At 30.7% G+C, this 22,085-nt stretch overlaps 1 protein-coding gene and 1 long non-coding RNA gene across 3 annotated transcripts; one reads left to right on the top strand and one right to left on the bottom strand.

The window, feature by feature from the left end:
* Nucleotides 1-11,790: 11,790 nt before the first annotated feature.
* Nucleotides 11,791-14,423, bottom strand: LOC116402868. Of its 2 annotated transcripts, none has more exons than XR_004215531.1 (3): nucleotides 14,377-14,423; nucleotides 13,348-13,414; nucleotides 11,791-11,852 (listed from the first exon to the last, which is right to left on the bottom strand). It is a non-coding gene; the product is annotated as an uncharacterized LOC116402868 (long non-coding RNA). The 2 variants fall into 2 exon arrangements; XR_004215532.1 differs by lacking the exon at nucleotides 11,791-11,852 and adding an exon at nucleotides 12,954-13,237.
* A 3,734-nt stretch (nucleotides 14,424-18,157) lies between these two features.
* Nucleotides 18,158-21,861, top strand: LOC101219992 (indole-3-acetic acid-amido synthetase GH3.6). Its single transcript, XM_004149138.3, has 3 exons — nucleotides 18,158-18,602; nucleotides 19,347-20,239; nucleotides 21,096-21,861. The coding sequence occupies exons 1-3, from the start codon at nucleotides 18,268-18,270 to the stop codon at nucleotides 21,674-21,676; spliced, it is 1,809 nt and encodes a 602-aa protein (XP_004149186.1). The 5' UTR covers nucleotides 18,158-18,267; the 3' UTR covers nucleotides 21,677-21,861.
* The last annotated feature ends 224 nt before the right edge of the window (nucleotides 21,862-22,085 follow it).

Genomic DNA, 22,085 nt, shown 5'->3' with positions numbered 1-22,085 from the left:
TCTTAAGCATGTTAACATGCATTTTAACATGGAGGAGTTGATGAGGTGTAATTAGAAGCTTAAGACGTGAGTCTAATCAAAGTTTAAGTGTCAAGTTAATTTCATGCAAGGACTTCTATAAATAGGCAACTTGAGGAAAGAATTTCTCACAATTCACTTGGAAAAAATCACTCAAAATAGTCTTAAAAGCTTAAAAATTGTGTCTAGTTTATGAGAAAGGGTTGATGTTCATTTTGGATGCGAGAAGGTTGGCGTTTTGGTTAAGAGAAGACGAGAAGGTCAATTCTCAGGTGTATCTGAGCAAGGTAGACTTCTAGAGAGCTGTAGATCCCATCCTTTGAAGTTTGGTTCTAAAAGTTTGAGGTAAGAAAGTTACGAAATACTAGAAAAACTTTGTAGAAGGAAAAATTTTCATTTGAGTTCTGTATTTTAGGTTATTTAGCTCCCAAGTTGAAGTAAGATTCTGGTTGAAAGGTGGTGTTCTGGGCACAGGTTGTGTTTGGCTGAGCATGAGAAGTCACCAAGCGAGTTGGGCGTGCGTTAAAAGTCATAGAGGTTTAATTGACATAGGATAAGCATTGGACGTTTGGTTGGTAGGCAAGATGCGAGTGCGACCATAGGTAGGTAAGATGGGCTACGCGACATGCAATGCACAGAAGCAGCCCAATACGTGTAGAGAACCTCTGAAGAGGTTAGCACAGGGCAGTCCAACATTTGGCCAAGCTCCTGCCACCCACGCATGCGCGCCAGGTAATGTCAAGACATGATTTTTGGACGTTTTGGATACATTCGAAAGTTTTAAGTACTCTTTTGATGTTTCTATGGTCAAAGGAAGTTAAATGGATTATTTTACCACATTTTTAAGTCAAGAAGAGATCAGAAATATTTATAGGCAAGGAATTAAACTTGTATCTGTGAGTGAAAAATTATTTATTTGAACTTTTTCGAAGCATGTTTTAAGTCATAATTTATGAAAGAATTTTGTTAAATGTTTATATTATGAAAAGTTATTCAAACATGTTATTGTTTATTCAAGATTACTATTTACTGAAAAATATTTAAGGATTAATGAAAAGGAGTTCATCAAGGCATTATTGCTTAAGGCTTACGAAAAGGTTAAAAGATTTACATCTTTATAAATGTTTTATTTAAATCAAGATATCTCAAAATTTCCTTAACGGGGCAGGGGCGCCAATCAGAGGTAAGGATACTTATCTGTAGGAACGAGTTAGGGACGCTTATCTCGTAGGAATAGGGATTGGGGATGTCCATCTCTGATACTATGGACGAGATGGTATTGAGTAATCTCTACTATCTCGTAGGAGTAGATACTTGAATTCCGAGTAGGAAAAGCAAGGCTTTATGTTACTACTTTTCAAATACTTTAAGGTTTAAGCTTTCATGTTAAGATTTATTGTTCAATGTTAAAAGGATTTAATTATTACTGTTACAAAGATTTATGAAAAGTATTTAGAAAACTACCACTCACTGGGCTCGATTAGCTCATGCTTTCCAAAATGTTTTTACACTTTCAAGATAGAGATCGTGTCCTTGAAGCCCAAATCGCTACTATCTATCTGTTGAAGAGTTTAGTCTGTTATTGTATGTGTTTTATTCAAGTACTTTTGTAATTAGTCTTTGTAATGTTAGACTTAGGTTTGAGAATCTGGTGTTGCGTTTTGTTATGTAAATAAGGTTTTGTGTTGTATGTATATAAACTTATATAAAGGTTGTTTTAATTAAGAGGAGTTTCTTTCACTTCTGTTTTTAAGTTACGTGTTATAGCTTCGGTTGTTGATCATTGTTTTATGGGTTAAAGTTAAGGGTCAGCTAGTGTCGTTCTTGAAGTGGGTGATATCGGTTGGCTTCACACCACGTCTTGGGCAAAGCAAGTAAATACTCGGGGTGGGCTGTGACAATGGGAGTCTTATCCTAGGATCCATTTGGGAGCTCGTAGTAGATTCATGCACCACCCAACTTGTCCCACCCCTTTTAATCATAATCAACCTAAGAAGCAGCTGCATGTGTTAAGTTGACACAGTAGTTAGAAATAGGTAGGGAACAACGAATTTGACTTAATTACTTCAGCTTCTTTCTCAGATGAGGGAGGATCCCACTATCACCACAACTCCTCAACATGTAAAGAAATCTAACTTTGTAGAATCTTTGGATTCGAGATCAAACCACTTAACTTCAAATCCAAGCAAAATTGAGAGAGAGAAATGGGCAAATAATGCATGAAACATTTACAAAACTTGAAACGCCTAGCAACTCTATCATCATCATCCACTGTATTGCCTTTACCACTGCACCCCTAAACTAAAGTAAAAATTTTCCAGCCTCCCATTTTTATATTTTTTTACTTCTTTTTAAGTGTGCTTTGACAACATTTTAATTTCCAATTATTTAATTATTTACCTCTTTTTTTTTTTGTATATAAATAAAACTATTTCATGAAATAGTGTAATCTCAAATTCAAATAAAGTATAATGATGTATTAATTTTCTAAACTGAAATATAGTTGAATTAGTTCAAGTAGGTTGTTAAAGCAAGTATTGCTTAATTAGCATATTCAATGAGTTAGCAACTGACAGATACTCTCAAGTATTCCATTTTTAACTAAAAAACTAGAAAAATCTAAAGAAAATGTTCTCACCCTTCAATACAAATATAATCCTTCTAACATATAACCTTAACATTTTTAGTAATACAAATATTATGTTACGATCATTAATTTAATATTTATTGGTTGTAAGTAATTTATTTGATAAATTCAATCTACATTAAATGAAACTAAGACTTTTAAAAGGTGAATAACCAAATAAGAAAAGAGTGAATATATTTAGCTTGGAAAACTAAATATTTCTTTAATATTTACAATGGCATTTTCTTCTCTAATTATATGCTTTATAATTATTTTTCAAAATGTTAATTTACTCTTAAAAACATGAAAAAGATATATATTTTTCTTTAAAAAATCAAGGTTGCTCTATTTAAGACTTTCGAGACTAATTAAAAAAACAAGTAACTGACAAAATCCAGTAGATGCAAAGTAAATAAAACGTGGTAGATTTGTTCATTCTCGATTTTTATAGTTTAATATTAATTTTAAAGTATTAAATTATTGTATATTAAATAATACTTTATTATTATTAAATTATGTGTTTAGTATACTAGTGGTTTTGTCCCTTTTAAAGTCTCGAGATTATTGGGTTGGAATTTTGTGATGTGGGAGCGTGCATAGCAAGCATGGAGTGTTTGACAAAATACCCTAACAACCAATTTCCTTAATTTGTCAAAAGGAGACTTCCATTATCGGGTAACAGTATTCAGTAAAGGACAATGTAAACTAAAACAATTGTGTACATAGATAAGTTAGGGAGAGTGAATAATGGATACTATGCGGGCGTGTTTACGGTTAATCATATGGTTTCTTGTGAGAATCCAAGTGGAACCACCTATTTCTTTGGTGAACACGTGTCTAAATAGGAGTGGATTACCTTTTCTTCGAAACCACACTTTGTAGGCTCAACTTCGGCTCCTGTTTTCATTATTTTCCACTTTTTTCGGCTTACCTCATTTTCTTTTTTTTTTTTCTTTTTAATTTATTCAAAATTGTTAATTTGTTTTTATTAATATAATAGGTGTAGAGTGTTTTAATTATCCAACTATAATAGTTTTCTTGTATTCAAAATTAAATTAAATTATGTAACTAACTCTAATAATGTCTTTCAAAATTTTTATTTTCAAAAGAAATTTACAATATAGAAAAAGTTACTAAAAGATTAAATTCATTATCTATAAAAAAAAGTAAATATTTTATAATTTTTTTCTATTTTTAACGATTTTCCTTTTCAGCACCAAAATAAATTAAAGGAATTTAAATTATGCTCTAATTTTTGTAATTTTGAGAAATTTTTATTTCTTTTTTATTTTTAAAATGGTTGAAAAATATATATTCCATCAAGATAAGCTATAAAAGTTTTACATTATTTTGATATATATATATATATAGCAACTTAAAGTCATTGTTACTATTTATTTTATCTTACGAATACTTTAAATCTTTTTAAATACTGAATAGATCTTTTTTGTAGGAAACCACAATAAAATATTGATAATGTTGAAGAAATTTTTAATTCATAGATCATAATTAGAGGCTAGAGGGTTGGAGATAATACAATTGACAATTTTAGAATAAAAAAATATTAAATAACGAGAGTTTTGTTTTATTACATGTGTTAGACTGATGGATGGTGATGAGAAGTTATATATATTGTATGATATATGATGTTCAAAATATAAGATAAATATGTCGGCAAAAACTTACCTTTCATATTGTGCTTTGGACTATATATGTTATGTTCCACTGTGATAATGCATAGCCCTCAAAGGACAATAGGTTCATAATATATAAATATTCTCACCTAAAACCTATGCTCGTGTTGCACGGGCCATGACTTGATTGCTCTTCCACTTATGTGTTAATTAAGTTGGATTGAGGGTAAAGTTCCTTCTTCATAAAAAAATATTTTAATTTTCGATAATCATATCGATCTCTTATCCACACAATTACACGATAGTTGAACTCTATTATTTAGGAGATATACTCATAATTATAATTTAGATACCTTTGGTATTACACTTCTCTCTTATTTTTTTGTTGTTATCATCATCTTCTTCCCACACATGCCTTTCTAGGTAAAAAGAAAAAGAACTTCTCTGTTTAATTAGCAACTCTTCTTAAAAACAAATAAAGAGGGGTTTTTCTTTTCTCTAAAATGTTAGATATATACCCTTTTTATCTTTCTAACAATGGATTGAGATCCAACAACTTCCAAATTAAGTTTGTAAGGAGAAATGCTCTAAAAGGACTCTTTTTTTTCACCCCTTTCACAGACTCAACAACCACATGTCTCCTTTGGTTTCTTCTCTATTTCTTGCGTTTCTTTTTCTCCCCCTTTCTCACAAACAAAATATGAAAAATAATTTGTATCAATATAGTCTAATAGAGAAAAAACCTTCTTTTAAGTTCTTGTTTTCATTCGATTTCTAGATTTGAAGGTATTATATTGTTAGTTCTTATAACTTTTATATGTGATTTTAATTTAATTCCCTAAATCTCAAAATGTTACCATTTCTCTTTCAAATTTGAATTTTGTTTTTATTTGATACATAGGTTTTAAAATTTACATTTTTACCTTCATTTTCTTAAAATATATATTCATTTGAAGTTAAATGTCTACTAATTAATTTAAAATAATTATAAAGTAAAATGTAACTAAGAAACCCTTTTTTTTATCATACGATATATTTTCATGAACTGTTTTCTTAAAACATACATTGAAATTGTTATATAGTCTAAATGAAGCACAAAGATAGAGACATAAAGATAAAAAGAAAAAAAAAAACCAGAGGTTAAAGTACCATAATTGAGAGGGAGAGGCAAAGTAAGATATATATGAGAAATGAATAAAAATCACACTTAAGTGTGAAAGTGGTGATAAAAAAGAAGGGTTAGGAAAAGAAAAGTTCTGATAAATTAAGATTGAACTTTTAATTATGAGTAACCACTATCACCTAACAAAAAGACTGGTGATTACATAAACAAATATATATAGACACTTTAGAAGGACAAGTTTGTAGAAGTTGATAATGAACTAGGGTTTATATTATGATATGATATTGATTAATTAATTTAAGTAACACCAAAGCCTCGATTTTGATTAGGGCATGGATGGCAAAAAACTAGAAAAAGAAAGGCAACAAAAAAGGGGTTGCATCATTAGCTGGCATGCAAAGGGGTTTTATGAATACTTATCTACTAAAAAAACTTGACCTCTTTTTTCTTAAGAAGTCTATAAAGCAAAGTATGCATGAGCCTTATTTTTCCCCCAAAAATGGGACAAGGATAAGTGTGATATGTGTCAAACCCATTTTGAGCCTTTCTTTTTTGTATGGTTTTCAATGGCCAAATAATTGGTGCAACTTAGCCCTCTCTTTTCTCTTTTTTATATGAGTGTTGTGATGCATATAATTGAGTTTGTTGCCTTTTTTTCCTCTTATAATTGTGAAAACAACCTCTATATGCATACTTGGAATAATAAAATAAACTTTATTAACTCCAACTAAATATCTTCATGTATAACCTTTTTTTATCCAAATTTTCAACTAATCCACTAGTTGCTAGATGGTGAGACATAATCACTATAGTTGAACTTTGTTGGAGTGTGACCAATAAGAGAAGGATTCATATTATATATATATATATATATATTCGTGTATGCATGTATCCAAAGTAAATATTATTTTATCGTCAATTAATAATATTTGAGGTTTTTTGTTTATTTTTTTTACAATAATTGTAAGAATAGGAAATCAAACTTTTGGAATCGAACAATCAATATTTAGAGAGAAAAATCACGTTAAATATCATTGACATAATATTCGAAGATCAATTGTATTTACACATAAAACTTTACCTAAAAAAATACACAATGAAGCGTTGAATTATATGAAGTGGAGAAAATGTGTAGGATGAAAAGTTGAAAGGATTAAAGGTATGTCAATCAATAATTTGAAGTGATTTTTTTAAATAAAAATGAAATATTAAGTCTAAATAGGTACAATATGAGAATTTTGGTGTACTTTTCTGCAATAGAATTTAATGTACTTATGTGTCACATATATGTTAAAAGGATTCAATTAATATTATTTTTTCAAAATTCCGATTGGCTAATAAATAATTATCTTTTATAGTCACTGTTCTTACCATCATTTTAGTTTTTTAGGAAATGATAATATGATTAGATTGATTTAAAAGCCACTTGTTTTTATGATTTTTTTATCACAATTTTCAACCTTTCATTAGTTTTCCCAACTAAAGTCTAATGCAGTTTGTCATCTAAATTAATATATATTTATATTTCATTGGTGCACTTTATGTTTTGCAAATCTCCAACTTGCTTTCAAAAGTGGGATATGAAAAGAATAAAAGAGAATATAATATATATATATATATATATACTTGAAGTGTGCCTTACATTACAATGAGAAAAAAATCACGCGAGAACTTAATCACAATACAAGTGGGGAAGTGCTTAAGTCATAAATAGCCTGTAAACCTTGATCTAGCCAAGGAGTGATCAGCTGTCTGATTCGATTCATGAGACACATACTGGAAGGAGATTGAAACAAAAGAAGCACAAAGTATTCTGATATCCACAATATATATATATTATATATAATGAAGCACCCATCCACATGAATCAAACTCCTTTAAGAATTTGAACAATAGACAAAGAGGTGGACCTACGATACAAGCCCCTTGTTTAACCACATTCTTTTTTCTAAACAAGACCATTTTGACCATCTCTAATTTTTCAAAACTCTAAGGGTTCAAGGCCTGATTCTGTAAAACCATACAAGGATCTCACTAGTTTTAGGTTGGTTGAACTACTTATGGATATAGGTTGATAGTTTTAGGTTGGTTGAACTACCTATGGATATAGGTTGATGTTTCATGTTAACTCATGGATATTGTTGAATGTTATGATTTTCAATGTTATTACGCATTATTATTATTGATTGGTCTTCAATACTTGTTAAATTAAATATCCAAGTTGATAGATTGCCTATTTAATCGAATCTATAATATTGAATTGGTACTAGGCCTTTCATGTGAACATAGTTAGGAAAATAGTAGAAGTTGTTAATGCCATGCTTCTTAATATGATATCAAGATGTTAGTTTTAATTGAAGTTGCATGAGAAGAGATTGTTTTTGAAAAAGAATAATCTAGACTTTATTTTGAAACTAAAGTCATAATATTTGTAAAATATCCATGATTGACTAAGATATAACCTAACGAAGTTTGTAAGGATATCCACCCTAGAACATCTTTTATTTTGGAAATCGAAGATTTGTTGTTTCAGTTTTATCTTGCTTCCATAAATCACTTAAGTTTGGTTTCTTAGCTAAAATCAAGTACAATTCAAAAATAGCTAAACACACTTGTTAATTTGATCCTTGAGAACAATATTCGGTTTCATAAGCTATTTTAAATCTATACCATTACTTAACTATGGGTCCTTGCATGATTAAAATTAACAATCATAAATCAAAGGTCAAATGTGCACGATGTGTATCAGTTGTTAAAATTGCCTCCAACAATAAGCAAAACAAAAAATGTTTTCTTTTCAACACTCACGAGCTCCCAAATGGATCCTAGGATAAGACTCCCATTGTCACAGTCTGACCCGAGCATCTACTTGCTTAGCCCAAGACGTGGCGTGAAGCCAACCGATATCGCCCAATTCAAGAACGACACTAGTTGACCCTTAACTCAACCTTAACTTTAACCCATAAAACAACGATCAACAACGGAAGTTATAACACGTAACTTAAAAATAGAACTGAAAGAAACTCCTCTTAATTAAAACAACATTTATATAAGTTTATACATACAACACAAAACCTTATTTACATAACAAATCGCAACACCAGATTCCCAAACCTAAGTCTAACAATACTGTAAGCTTAACACATGCAGTTGCTTCTTAGGTTGATTATGATTAAAAGGGATGAGATCAGCTGGGTATGGTGCATGAATCTACTAGATTTTACATCCTTATTGTTTGTGAGGTTGTGGATGTGAGGTTACCCATTAAAATCCTTGAATAATGCTTAAAGGTTTGGAGGACATTCTGACTTGGTCTGGTTTGTTGTCTTTCCCCTATAGTGGCTGAGTTTGACTATACCTAGGTTATTAATGCTTATGTATGTAAGGGGCATGATTTTGAAATGTGTGGCTTTGTTATAGAGAATGAGGCATTGTTTATGGATGCCAGGGTGACATCTTTCTCTTGGTGTCTTGATTTGCTAACAGGGTGCCTTGGGCACGAGCGGTTGAGAAATTGAGGTGTTTCTTTTATTATAACTCATCTTCTTTTTTCTCCGAAAAAGGTGGTAGAAGCTCTTTCGTTATCTTTGATTCATTTATCTCTCATTTTATGGGAAGATATTCTCTTTTCATGTCTTGATTGCTCCCGTTTCATTTGCCCCTTCTCAAAAAAAAAAAAAAAAAAGAAGAAAAAGAAGAAAAGAAAAGAAAAGACTGCTCATACATCTCAACTTTTAGTTTATAATTTGTAAGTTTTTCCTTTAATATAAAATGTATGTTACTTATATATTAATTAATTTTGTTAAAATACAAATTTTGGTCTCCTTGTTACCCTTGATTTTTTTCACTTCACGTTTTTTTATGGTTTGGTAGTTCCACTAGTCTTTCAACGATTCTGGCTATGTGGATGTATGTTTCTACGTTGATGGAAGGTTGACGTTGATCTTTCAATGAAGATGAAGAAGATGGAACAATTTCAACCAATTGTTTTGATTTGATGTTTGGTTTGAGATACGCAACTTAGTTATGGTGTATTTCTGTTTTCACAATGATTGTATTTTAGTAGGTGTGATTTTTTACTAAAGTAAGTATGATATTTAAGTCCTTTTTGCAACAAAAGTGGTCTACGACGACAGTTATTTTCAGTCATAGAAGCGGGAGTCATGGAAAGTCCTTCGATGACAGTTTTTAAAAACTGTCGCAATAAGTTATTTTATGACATGAAATAAATGCCGTTAATCAGAATTCAACGACGTCAAATAACTGTCATATTTTATTTTATGACAACAAATAACTATCATCATTTGTGTATTAACGACGGTTAAATAAATGTCGCGAATTCATTTATTGTGACAATTTTTAATTGTCATGAATATGTTAATCGCGATAGTTTTTTTTTTTTGTATAAAAATGTTATTGTTTTGCTATTGACGACATTTTTTTCCTGTCACATATAGGGCAATTGTGACAATTTATTTTAATGAACAACTGTCATCGTTTTCGGATTGACAACAATTAATAACTGTCACAAATTCATTTATTACGTCATTTATTTTCTGTTGCAAATTTCTCAATTTACTACCGTTTTTTCCTGTTCTCCTTGCCGCTCCACCATTAACGAACCATTTGAATGACAATAATGTAGCTGAGAATGACAATTTTGAATTTATAATATTGACACCCATATAGAAAAAAGTAGCCAACACTTCAATATATATACGATATAATACACTTTATAATATTCGTACATTTCCAACCAAGTGTCAACAATTTACAAGTACGGAATCCCAACCCTTAATCAAAAAATATTTTAAATAACATTAGAATACATCTAACAAGATTTTATGCAGAAGCATAAACGACCAACCGAGAATGTTCGTCTCTGAAAATGTTCTTTGAAAGAAAACTCATGAAGTTGTCGACTCCAGTTGAACCTACAAAGACAACATGAATATAAGCATCCATAACACATATATTTGTGAACCAACATTACCACAACAAAGAAGAAAATGGAGGACTACCATGTAGTAATGTGAATGTAAAAGAAACGTTATATATATTATGAATCTTGTTTCTAATCAAGAACTTATTTCCTAACCATGTACTTGATGAGCGTTTGCAGAATTTAATATCAGCAACCAAAATCTATAAACTAATTCAAGATAGAGCGAGCTTATGTTGTAAAAGAACACCATAGAATAAATATAATAGAGGAACGCATGAATTTCAGCACACATGACAAAGTAAACTTTTTGAAGGTAAGAATCCTATATAAAATTCCCTAAACCTTGGAGTCGTCTCCCAATTTCTTTTTTAAGTTTCCGAAGCCAAAACAATGCAGTGTAAAATGTTTGAAGAGAATTATTGGTGACGTAAACGAATAAATATAAGTGATATAAGCATTTTTAGGGATATAAGCATTTAAGAATAGCTCCATCTCCATTTTTTATGAAGTTAATCTTGCCACAACAACTGCAGCAGCCTCTTGATCCAAACCCTTGCACCAATTCCTGAAACCAATGCCTCAAATATTTAGCTTTTCCCCAACATCGAGATAGAGAAAGAGAACCAAACAGAGAATTCATCTGTTTGTATTGGCTTCTCATTATTCATGGAGACAAAAAGAGACAAATACAGAGAGTTCAAGTGTGTGTGTATGTGTGCATAAAACACTAGATAGTTGAAAAAGCAAGAAGTGAGATGAGATCGAAGCTTCAAATATAAGAATGCAAAGCACTCTCTCACCCCTGTTTCTTGCAATAAAACTCTCAAAATTAAATATAGTAACAAACATTAGCTATTCTTTGGTTAACTTTTATCCGATGAAATTTAGTTTATTAATCCATTGTAAATACTAGCTCTGAGAATCTGTACATACTCTACTCTTAAGTTAAAACCTATTACATTGAAAAATGTGAGACTGGTCAAAGAAGAAGTTTCCTCCTCCCTAGGCTTACTGAATTGTTGTCCATGGTAAGAAAGGTACTTCAAAAATAAAATGTCCAAGGTATGCAAATTTCATCAATGAAAAGTTCACAATGTTTAATGTAGAGCAAAATAACCATTTGTAGTCCTTAAAGTTGGGTCGTTCCTAGTCCTTACAACAAAAAACGCTACCACAATACATGTATGACAATTTGTAGTCCTTAAAGTTGAACAGTTTGACATATCCTTGAGGGACCAAAGAAACGTAGTTAGAAAAACTTAATAAGAATGAGAATAAATACAAGTAAGGAGGGTGGTATTGTCCCAAATTTCCACAACTATTCTCAAACCTTCAAAATTCTATGGAAACTCATCAATAAACAATAGAGCTTTAGGTAACCTTTTGAAATTGGAAACTTACCATGGCTCTATTCAGTGCAAGTCCACATACTTTACTCATTTTTACCTTTGAGTTAAACAAACAATAGAGCTTTAGGTAGACTTTTGAAATTGGAAACTCATCAACCTAGCCATATAAAGATCAAATTTGCTTTAACAAAACGTACGTTGAAGTCCTTTCAACCCGATTAAAAAAAAAAAACATATAAGTCTAACACTTTAACAAATTTCTAGTGCATATTATGCATCTGAATTGATCACAACAAAATAAGATTGAACATAAATACCCATAAGTAATACCTTTTCAATATTGCATTTTCATAAAACTTACAAGGGTGTAAACAAAAGGACATGGTGTCTTCATGAGAATAAACTAGAGTATCAGTGCCTCATGTAAAATTATATCAAAATCTCACATACCAGACAAATATATCCTTGATAAAAATAGAAATTAGAAACTAAAAAATGTTGTTTAAATCCAAGTTATAAATGAAAACTAATGAAATCCACAACTAATAACAATATAAAAAGGCTTAACTAGATACAAATAAGTTCTGTCTATAGTCTAACTCTAAAACAACAAATACTCATCATTACCTCTAAATATCCCTGCAGCTGGTACACATTCAAAAATGTTTCAATAGCTCCCAACACATAACTGAACCACCAAATTGAGGAGAAGGCAGAAGTTAAGATACACAGAAGTAGTGCACATTTTGACTTAAAAAAAATAAAACACAACAAAAACGCTGCTGGACAATGAAAGAATGATAAGACAAAAACTTGGTCGTTAGAATTTATATGTTCGTCTTTGTAAAAACTTGTTAATTCAACCATTTCTTCTTGAAGGTGAAGACAATACTAAAGAAATGATGATGAACCTAACCTAAATTAAATGCCCCAAACTAAAAACGATATGGTTATAATGGGGGCTAATTCTGAATCTTTTCAAATCCCTTCCCTTCACTCTTCTTTACTAATACAATGTGGGATAAACAAACCATTGTGTTTTTTTTTTTTTTTTGGTGACTCTCATAAAATCCATAGATATTCACAATAAACCCTAAAGAGACCTATGTACATAAAAGACATGTCTCTAGAAACAAAAGCTAACGAGAAACTATTGTTCAACTTACTTTTCATGGTTTATAAACTTTAAGAAAGATTAAAAAAATATAACAAGATATATATACACACACCTTATATAGAACATTATGTAATGGGATAATGAAGAATAAGTTCAATAAACTTTAATGTACCCCAATCTACCATAAACTTGAGTTCACTCAAAACCTTTAAGAAAATGGACAAATAGAAATATAATCAAGCAAACATAATCATTTTGTTAGGTACATGCAAGATAAACTATTTCACACCAACATATATAATCAGTATACAAATGAAATCTTTGAGTTTCACAAGCTAAACTCAATTTAAACTTTGAACTAACAAGTCCAAACAATTTTCATTGTAATTCAATAGTTAAAAACGTACCTTGGAGCCCTTCCAACCCTATCAAAAAAACATATAAGTCTAGCACTTTAACAAATTTCTAGTGCATATTATGCATCTCAATTTATCACAACAAAATAAGATTGAACATAAATACTCATAAGTAATACCTTTTCAATGTTGCATTTTCATAAAAATTCAACAAGCATTGTCACTCTCTTGAGGATTCTTCAAGCCCTAAGTATGAAAAAATGTTCAATGATTAAATAGTACTCCATTTACATGACAATTTGACAAAGTTGAGTTGATAACTCTCATAATCCCCCCCCCCCCCCCCCCCCCCAATTTCCAACACTATTGTTGGAAAGGAACAACAAGATCTTTCAAAGTAAGGAAAGAACTACTATGAAGATTCTAGATGATATTAATTCAAGCAAACGTTTATATACTACTAATTCGACTAAAACACTTTCAACGAGACTAAAATTATACAAAATATACTTTAAACCACAATAGTTGAATATGTATTTTGGTAGGGAGGTAGACACTACTTACTTGAACAAATAACGACAACGTCCTTGAAGTAAGAGAACTTTATGCTAATCCTCAATTCAATCAATTATAAAAATGTCATAAGGTAGTCATAGGAAGAAAATATAGTTTAAAAACGTTGATAAAAAGTAGAGGTAAAAAAAGTGTATAGGCTTAAGTTTCAAAAACTTAAAGCCAAAAACCAAATAGATAACATACAGAAATTCTCTTGGAAAGTGTATAGGCTTAAGTTTCATCATACACATTCATACATTTCCAATGTGTATAACATACATCGCGGTTTATGTTTCAAGCAGAGGGTGTATTTCAACATTTTCAAATTTACTCCTCTTGGAAAGATCTAGCATGGTAAGTGGCAAATAAAATTCTACCATACAAAATAAATCTTAATTCAACATCATTTTTTTGTCTTTCCTTTCAATATAGAACATGTAGTAACTTTTGTTGCTACTATCCTTATTGTAAGAAAGGGAGAGAGAACATACCTATAATTATCAATAATCACTTCTCTCTATCCTTCAATCAAAGCAACTCAATAGCAACCATAAACAAAATATCAATAGAAAAATCAAAAGTACTAAAATTCACTTGGAAAATGCATAGACAAACAAAAAGACCCTACACATTATCAAAGTTTAAAATCTCACATTTCATTTTTCATTCTCTTTTACTCAAAGCTTCAGCCCATAGCCATGACATCTCCCTTGGCGTTGATTTCCTAATTCGAACGAAAAAAAATCAATCAAAAATCATCCAAATGCTTCATTGAGGCATTTCATCAAACACATTGTAAGGTACCAAAATGTTTCATCACATAGCCAACCATAAAGAAAAAATGTAGATTCAAATTAGAAAAATGATTGTAACAACAATATTGAATAGGATGGTAGACAAAACAAACACATATCTCATATAAAAGCAAAACTATGAGGGATGTTTTTCATAAAAAGAACCATCAATATATCACATTGTGGGTAAAATGAAAGCATTTGAAGTTAATATACTGTATAAATACAAACAATAGAAATAATGGTTGAGATTCACCAGTGAGTTCAGCGGTGCAAGGGGTGTTGGGTGGTTGCGTCGGCTGAAGGAGAGAAAGAGAGGGATTTCACGCGTTGTTGACCAAAAGTCTAGTCTTTTCCGGCGTGCGTGAGAGAGGGAGAGAGATGGTTAGTGGAAGGGAGGAAAAATCGAAGAGGGGCGACGTGTGGATCTTCCCAGAGAAGAAGAAGAAGAGGAGGAGGTAGAGAAAGAGTTTTGGAGATGTTTTATTTTAATAAATAAATTATTTAATGTTTTTAGAATTAGGAAAAAATTTGATTTTAATAAATTTTTTATTTAAAATAAATTTTATTTTAATAAATTAAATAAAATATTTTTTGTATCTTTTATGACACCAAATAACTGTCGCGGAAAGTAAAATCCGAAAAATTCCGTCTTTTCCCGTCAAAGACGCGGTTTTTTAGCTTTTATAACAGTTTTTTCTTTTCTCCTTTCAATTTGGGATGTATACAACTGTCATAGTAGACCACTTTTCTACTAGTGAAATTTTATTCAATTTTTCAGTTTTTGCCATGTTTATAATTAAAATAATCTTTTGCTATTTATCCAAAGTAAAAAATATTTTTTTTTATATTCTTCCAGTCTCCCCTAGAATAAAACCCAAAATTATTTACGGTCCGTGTAACAAAATATAAAAGCTCATGAAGTCACTATTGTATTTTCATAAATTTTAGATTTTTTCTTGAATAATGAAGGATGATTCTTCACTTCTTTTTCTTTGCGATTTATTCATCTCCTCTTTCAGATCTTATTTCTTCAGTGTTTAGAGTATAAGACGATCAAATCATCTAAATCTCCTATTTCATCTTCATCATATTCGACAAGATACTTTGAACCTATTTCACAATTGTTTCAATATTATTCTTCATCTTTCTCATATTCGAGAATTTCAATATTGTTTAAATATAATTTTAAATGATCAATACAATCATTTACTATGGTCAACACGATTGTTTACTATGGTCAACACGATCGTTAATTTATATTTAAAGTTTTTCATGATCATTTACATTGGACTATATGATCGCTTACCATAACCAACACGATCGCTTATCATAATCAAACATGATGAACATGATCTTTTTTCATGGTTAACACGATTGTTAGATTTGAAGTTTTTTACGATCATTTACATTGGACTACACGATCGTTTACAATAACTTACATGATCGCTTACAATAATTAACACGATCGTTTACCATAATCAACACGATCGTTCAAAATATATTATTTTTATTGCACGATCACCTATTCTTGTAATATAACTAAAACGATCATGTAGTTATGGTAAACAATCGTATATCATGATCTCGACCATTGTTTACATTGTAGTACATTATTATTGTTTAGAAGAAGATTATGAAGATATTTTTTGTATTTTACCTTGTAGGCCTATAAACTTTTTCTTGCCAAATGTAAATATTTCACACGTTTATTATATATTTTTAAAAATTCTCCATTAACTTTTAATTAAAAATTCCAAAATAACAATGGCCATGTGTACAAAACAATAAATATCAACCTATCCAAAATCATCCTAAAAAAAATTATATTCTACTCTATTCATCATTGTCTCTTATCTATATTATTCTCCTATGCAGAAGATAACGAGAGTGTTTGAATTTTTTTTTTCTTTTTTCCTTTTGTTGTCTAAAGCTAGATTCCTTTTTACAAAAAGAGAGAAGAAAACAAAAGGTTAGATTATTTTTCTTTTATATATATATCAACCCGTTTGTACTTCTTTTTTTTATATATATTTTTCTTATTTAATGTTAGGATAGAAATTAAACTAAAAAAAATGTCTTTTGGAGTGAGCCCACTTATTTATTGATATAAGTATTTATCGAGAATAAATTAGTATCGACTCCTTCCGACGATAAATATCTATTTGGTTATATTATAGTCTTATTGATAAAAAAAATACTTTTATTATAATTATAAATGTTTTCAACTGTTTTATCAATAAAAAATTTCTAAAAAACTTTGTTTTTTAATACGTATTTATTAAATATTTAAATCTAGTTAAACTCATGTCATACTCAAAATAACATGACTAAGATAACACTTCATAGTCATTTCAAGCCTAACTAAGCAGTTAAACATTTATACTTTTTCTAGAGATTCAAAATGGTTAGTATTTAAAAAAGAAATTTAATTATGATTTTTTTTAAAGATAACATACTGAAACAATATATTTATAAATCAAATCTATCACTTATTATAAATAGAAAAAGATATTTGGTTAGATTTAGGAAAATTGTTCTATATAATTTAAAACAATTGTGGTAATTGAATTATTATTGGGATATTTTTTAAAATAACAAAATAAATTAAAATATAGAATTTTTTTAAAAAATATAATAAGGTGAAAAAATATTTAGCCTATAGAGGATGTCCATAACATATTTGGAAAGCAATCGTTTAGATTTGACTATTATTTCCTGTTTCCAAATCTAAACAATTTTTTTGAAGAGTTTTTGTACAATTGCTTATATTTGGTAAATAGTCGTTTGGATTTAATCATTTAAAGTTGGTACTCAAATCTCAACAATTTTTTTCAAAATTATTTACTAGGCGACTGTTTGGATTTGGTACATCGTTTACTTTTGACAATCCAATATCCTCATTTTTATACAATCTTTTATATTTGGGAGACAATCTTAAACCACAGTATAAACGATTGGAAAAAAATTAAAAAAAATGTAAGAAAAAGACGATGAAAAGAAAAAGAAAAATGTCAGAAGAAAAAATATGGAAAGAAAAGAAAATGGAGAACGAAAGAAAAGCACGATAGAAAGAAGAGAAAAGCACGATAGAAAGAAGAGAAAAGCACGATGAAAAGAGAAAAAATTGCAAGTAAAAAAAAATAGTAGTAGAAAATGGTCAATTTCTTTTAAGGAATAAAGACCATGACGAGGAAGACAAACCTGATTCTTTTTTTTAAGTTCCATTAGAGTTTTTTCATTTTGTTACGGAGCATAAATATTTAGTAGGTTTGTTAGATTTATGAAAATTTCAGTTAAAATATTTACAAACAAACATTTTGAATTGTATGTGAGTAATATTTTCTACTACTGGCTATTAACACGGTCTAAAAGAATATCACTAGCTAAAATAATAAAATCTCACATTTTGGTATAACTCCCTAAATATTTTGTTAAACTTTTTTATTTTTGACAATTTTGCTTATTATTATTTGAAGATGTTGACAAATTAGAATAAACTCACTATATAAAAGTAGTGCAAAAGTAAAGATTTACGATTATACCCTTGAAGCATCTAGTTTACTCCGCCCATGCCCGTGACCTTGAGTTTGAGTTTGAGTTTGAAGAACCACATTTTCGTGTCTATATAAACCCACTTTGCTTCTTTTTTTCCTCCCCACATCCAAATTCCAACCATCGTTTCTAAACACACATACTCACACACACCCTTCTCTTAATCACTCCTCTTCTCTTCTTTTCTACAACATCATGCCTGAAGAAACTCCTCAAAACTCCTCATTTCTCTCCACTACTGAATACTACAAACTGTTGGAGAAAAACAAGAAGACTCTTCAATTCATTGAAGATGTCACTGCCAACGCCGATCAAGTCCAGCGTCGGGTCCTCACCGAGATCCTTTCCCGCAATGCCGGCGTTGAGTACCTCCGTCGACACGGGCTTGGTGGCGCCACCGACTGTAAGACCTTCAAAAATACCCTTCCTCTTATCTCCTACGAGGATATTCAACCTGATATCAACCGTATTGCCAATGGGGACTCCTCTTCCATTCTCTGTTCCTCTCCCATTTCTGAGTTTCTCACAAGGTGGGTTTCTCTAATTTTTTTTTTTTTATATATATTCTCCCCCTCTTTTCATTTCACCCTTTCCTCAAATGGGTCTCTGTTTTTCTTGTTTCTTTTTCCTCGTATAGGATGTAAAAACGCTAAATTTACCGTAACTCATCCACTTGAACGCTTTTATTTTCAATTTTAAGTAAACGTCATCATGTTTATCGTGATGTCCACTATCCTCCTCAACTTGCTTTGAGTTTCCTTATGCTTTAACTCGTAACTTTAGAGGTCCTATTTTTAAATTGCGGTAAACATCATCTGGTTAGCCGTAATCCATCAACTCATTTATTTATCTCTTTATTTTTTGAACTCTTTTCAACTTAATCTTTTGAAATCGACAGTAATTTCAACACAAACCCATAAGTGATGTCATGTTGAAATCATCAATAAATATCATTAGTTTGCCGAAATATCCATGTGCTCAAACTTTTTCTTATTTCCGTATGCTTTAAATTCAGCAATATAATTGGGTAAATGTCACATGACTACTAAAACCCATCGGCTTCAAGGACAATTATATTTAACATGGTAACATGTATGATTTTTTGTTTCTAAAACCCATCAACCAAACAATACTTACAATACAAATCCAGAAGAAGAGGGGTGTCAGTTATAGCGAAACTGCTAAAAGAGATTATGTATTCAAAGAAAATAGTTTTAAATGAAAGGTTTTGAGTTTATGGATGATACTAAATTTATGGAATGGTTCATGTCCAGCTCGGGGACATCAGGAGGAGAGAGAAAGCTAATGCCAACAATAGAAGAAGAATTAGAAAGAAGATCATCGCTCTACAGTTTACTAATGCCAGTAATGAGCCAATTCATAGAAGGCTTAGAAAAAGGGAAAGGAATGTACTTTCTGTTCATAAAATCAGAATCCAAAACCCCAAGTGGACTACTCGCTCGACCAGTACTAACAAGCTATTACAAAAGCCCCCACTTCAAGAACCGCCCATTCGACCCATACACCAATTACACAAGCCCAAACGAAGCCATCCTCTGTTCCGACTCATACCAAAGCATGTATGCCCAGCTCCTCTGCGGCCTCCTCCACCGCACTGACGTCCTCCGTGTTGGAGCTGTCTTCGCCTCCGGCTTCATCCGAGCCATCCGGTTCCTGGAAAAGCACTACACATTGCTCTGCCACGACATTCGAACTGGGACTCTAAACTCGGAGATCACGGATCAGGGGATTCGGGAATCGGTGAGGAAGATTCTGAAGGCAGATGGGAAATTGGCGGATTTTGTGGAAGGGGAATGTGGGAAGAAATGTTGGGGAGGGATTATAAGTAGGATATGGCCGAATACGAAGTACGTGGATGTGATTGTAACGGGGACAATGTCGCAGTATATCGGGACATTGGATTATTATAGTAATGGTTTGCCAATTGTTTGCACAATGTATGCTTCATCGGAGTGTTATTTTGGAGTGAATTTGAAGCCGATGTGTAAACCAGGGGAAGTGGCATATACGCTTATACCAACGATGGCGTATTTTGAGTTTCTTCCTGTGAATAGAAGTAAAGAGAAGGAGTTGGAGAAGGAGCTTGTGGATCTTGTTGATGTCAAGCTTGGTCATGAGTATGAGCTTGTTGTTACCACATATTCAGGTTAGTATTTTTCGTTCTTTTTTTCTTTTCTTTTCTTTTTTTTTGAAAAAAACTTTAATTTTAAGATTTGTCTGTCCAAATCCGGGAGGAAATGGAGAAAGAAAACGGGTGTTCCACAAAACTAACAAGTAGATGAAGTTTAATAATACACAATTTTATTAAACATAACAAAATTTAGTCTAAAGTTTGTTTCATTTCTTTTCTTTTCTTTTTTTCTTTTTAGTAAGGAAACATTTTTCTTTCCTCAATTCCATATTTGGAAATATATATTTTTTTAGAAGCAACATTTTAGGATTTTGAAACATGTATGAGAAGTGGGTAAATTTATTTATTTAAACCACATAAATCCAAAACCATTAGGTAATTAAAGTCTAATTTACTAAGTATTTTGTTTTTTCTTTAGAGTTTTTTTTTTAAAAAAAAACAATTAAACTTATTTACTTTCCACTACTAATAAGGATTTGCATTTTTCTAAATACAAAAATGGTAGTCTTCCTCAAACTTAAAAAAACAAAAACAAATTAAAAAATATATATTTTACTTTCTTTTTCTTTCAAACTTTGAATTAGTTTACCGATAAAAAGTAGATAAAAAAGGAACCAATTAGAGGTAGAACGAGTGATTACTAAATGAATTTTCAAAAAGAGTAAAAATCAAGTTGTTATCAAACATGTCTCTAAATAATATAACAAGAACCATGTTTTTAGTTTTTGAAAATTTAGCTTATAAATATCACTACTTATTCTTATTGATTTATTTCTTAATTTATGATTTATCTCACTGATTCAAAAGCAGACATTAAATAGCACATGATATGGTTTGTATGATTAATGTTTTTTCTGTTATTTACCTTCAGGATTGTATAGGTATAGAGTGGGAGATATACTAAGAGTGGCAGGGTTCAAGAACAATGCACCACAATTCAATTTCATATGCAGAAAAAATGTTGCTTTAAGCATAGATTCAGACAAAACAGATGAGGTTGAATTACAAAATGCTGTAAAAAACGCCTTAACCCATTTGATACCATTTGATGTCACTTTGAGTGAGTACACAAGCTGTGTTGACACTTCAAACATCCCTGGCCATTATGTTCTCTATTGGGAACTAACTCTAAACAATGAAATCAAATCAACCCCAATTCCACCCTCTGTCTTTGAGGATTGTTGCTTTGCTATCGAAGAGTCTCTTAATGCCGTGTACCGTCAAGGTCGGGTCTCCGATAAGTCCATTGGTCCTCTCGAGATCAAGATCGTCGAAACTGGAACATTCGACAAGCTCATGGACTTTGCAATTAGCTTAGGAGCATCAATAAATCAGTATAAGACACCAAGATGTGTCAAGTATGAACCCATAATTCAACTATTGAGTTCTAGGGTTGTGTCAAATTATTTCAGCCCCAAATGCCCTAAATGGGTTCCAAAGCAATGGATCTGAAAGTGGAAATTTTAATTATTGGATTGTTGTATCAATAGGGAATATTTAATCACCCTAGAGATTTTAATGGTTTTCTTTTTCTTGCATCCTTTCTGAAATTTTAGGCTAATTTGAAGGTTAATAGACAATGTACAAAAGTAGTTCTTCTGTTGTTCAACAAATTAAAGTAATCTTTTTTCTTTTAATTTCTTTTCTCTTTCCCTTTACTTTTGTGATCATGTAAGAGTTTTTTCTTTCTTTCTTTGGGTAGTGAATAATAAGGGATAAAAAAAATATCACTAGGAGTTGAAAAAGCTAGTATGCCATGTCAAATAATGCAAGTTGTACAATATATAACACATTTAATATGCAGTCTAGCATAGTATCGTAACATGTAAACTTTAATTTTAAATTATAATAAAAATTCAAA

The sequence above is a fragment of the Cucumis sativus genome, chromosome 3 (genome assembly GCF_000004075.3).
Source record: "Cucumis sativus cultivar 9930 chromosome 3, Cucumber_9930_V3, whole genome shotgun sequence".
NCBI lineage: Eukaryota > Viridiplantae > Streptophyta > Magnoliopsida > Cucurbitales > Cucurbitaceae > Cucumis > Cucumis sativus.
This window is presented reverse-complemented; position numbering and strand designations above follow the sequence as displayed.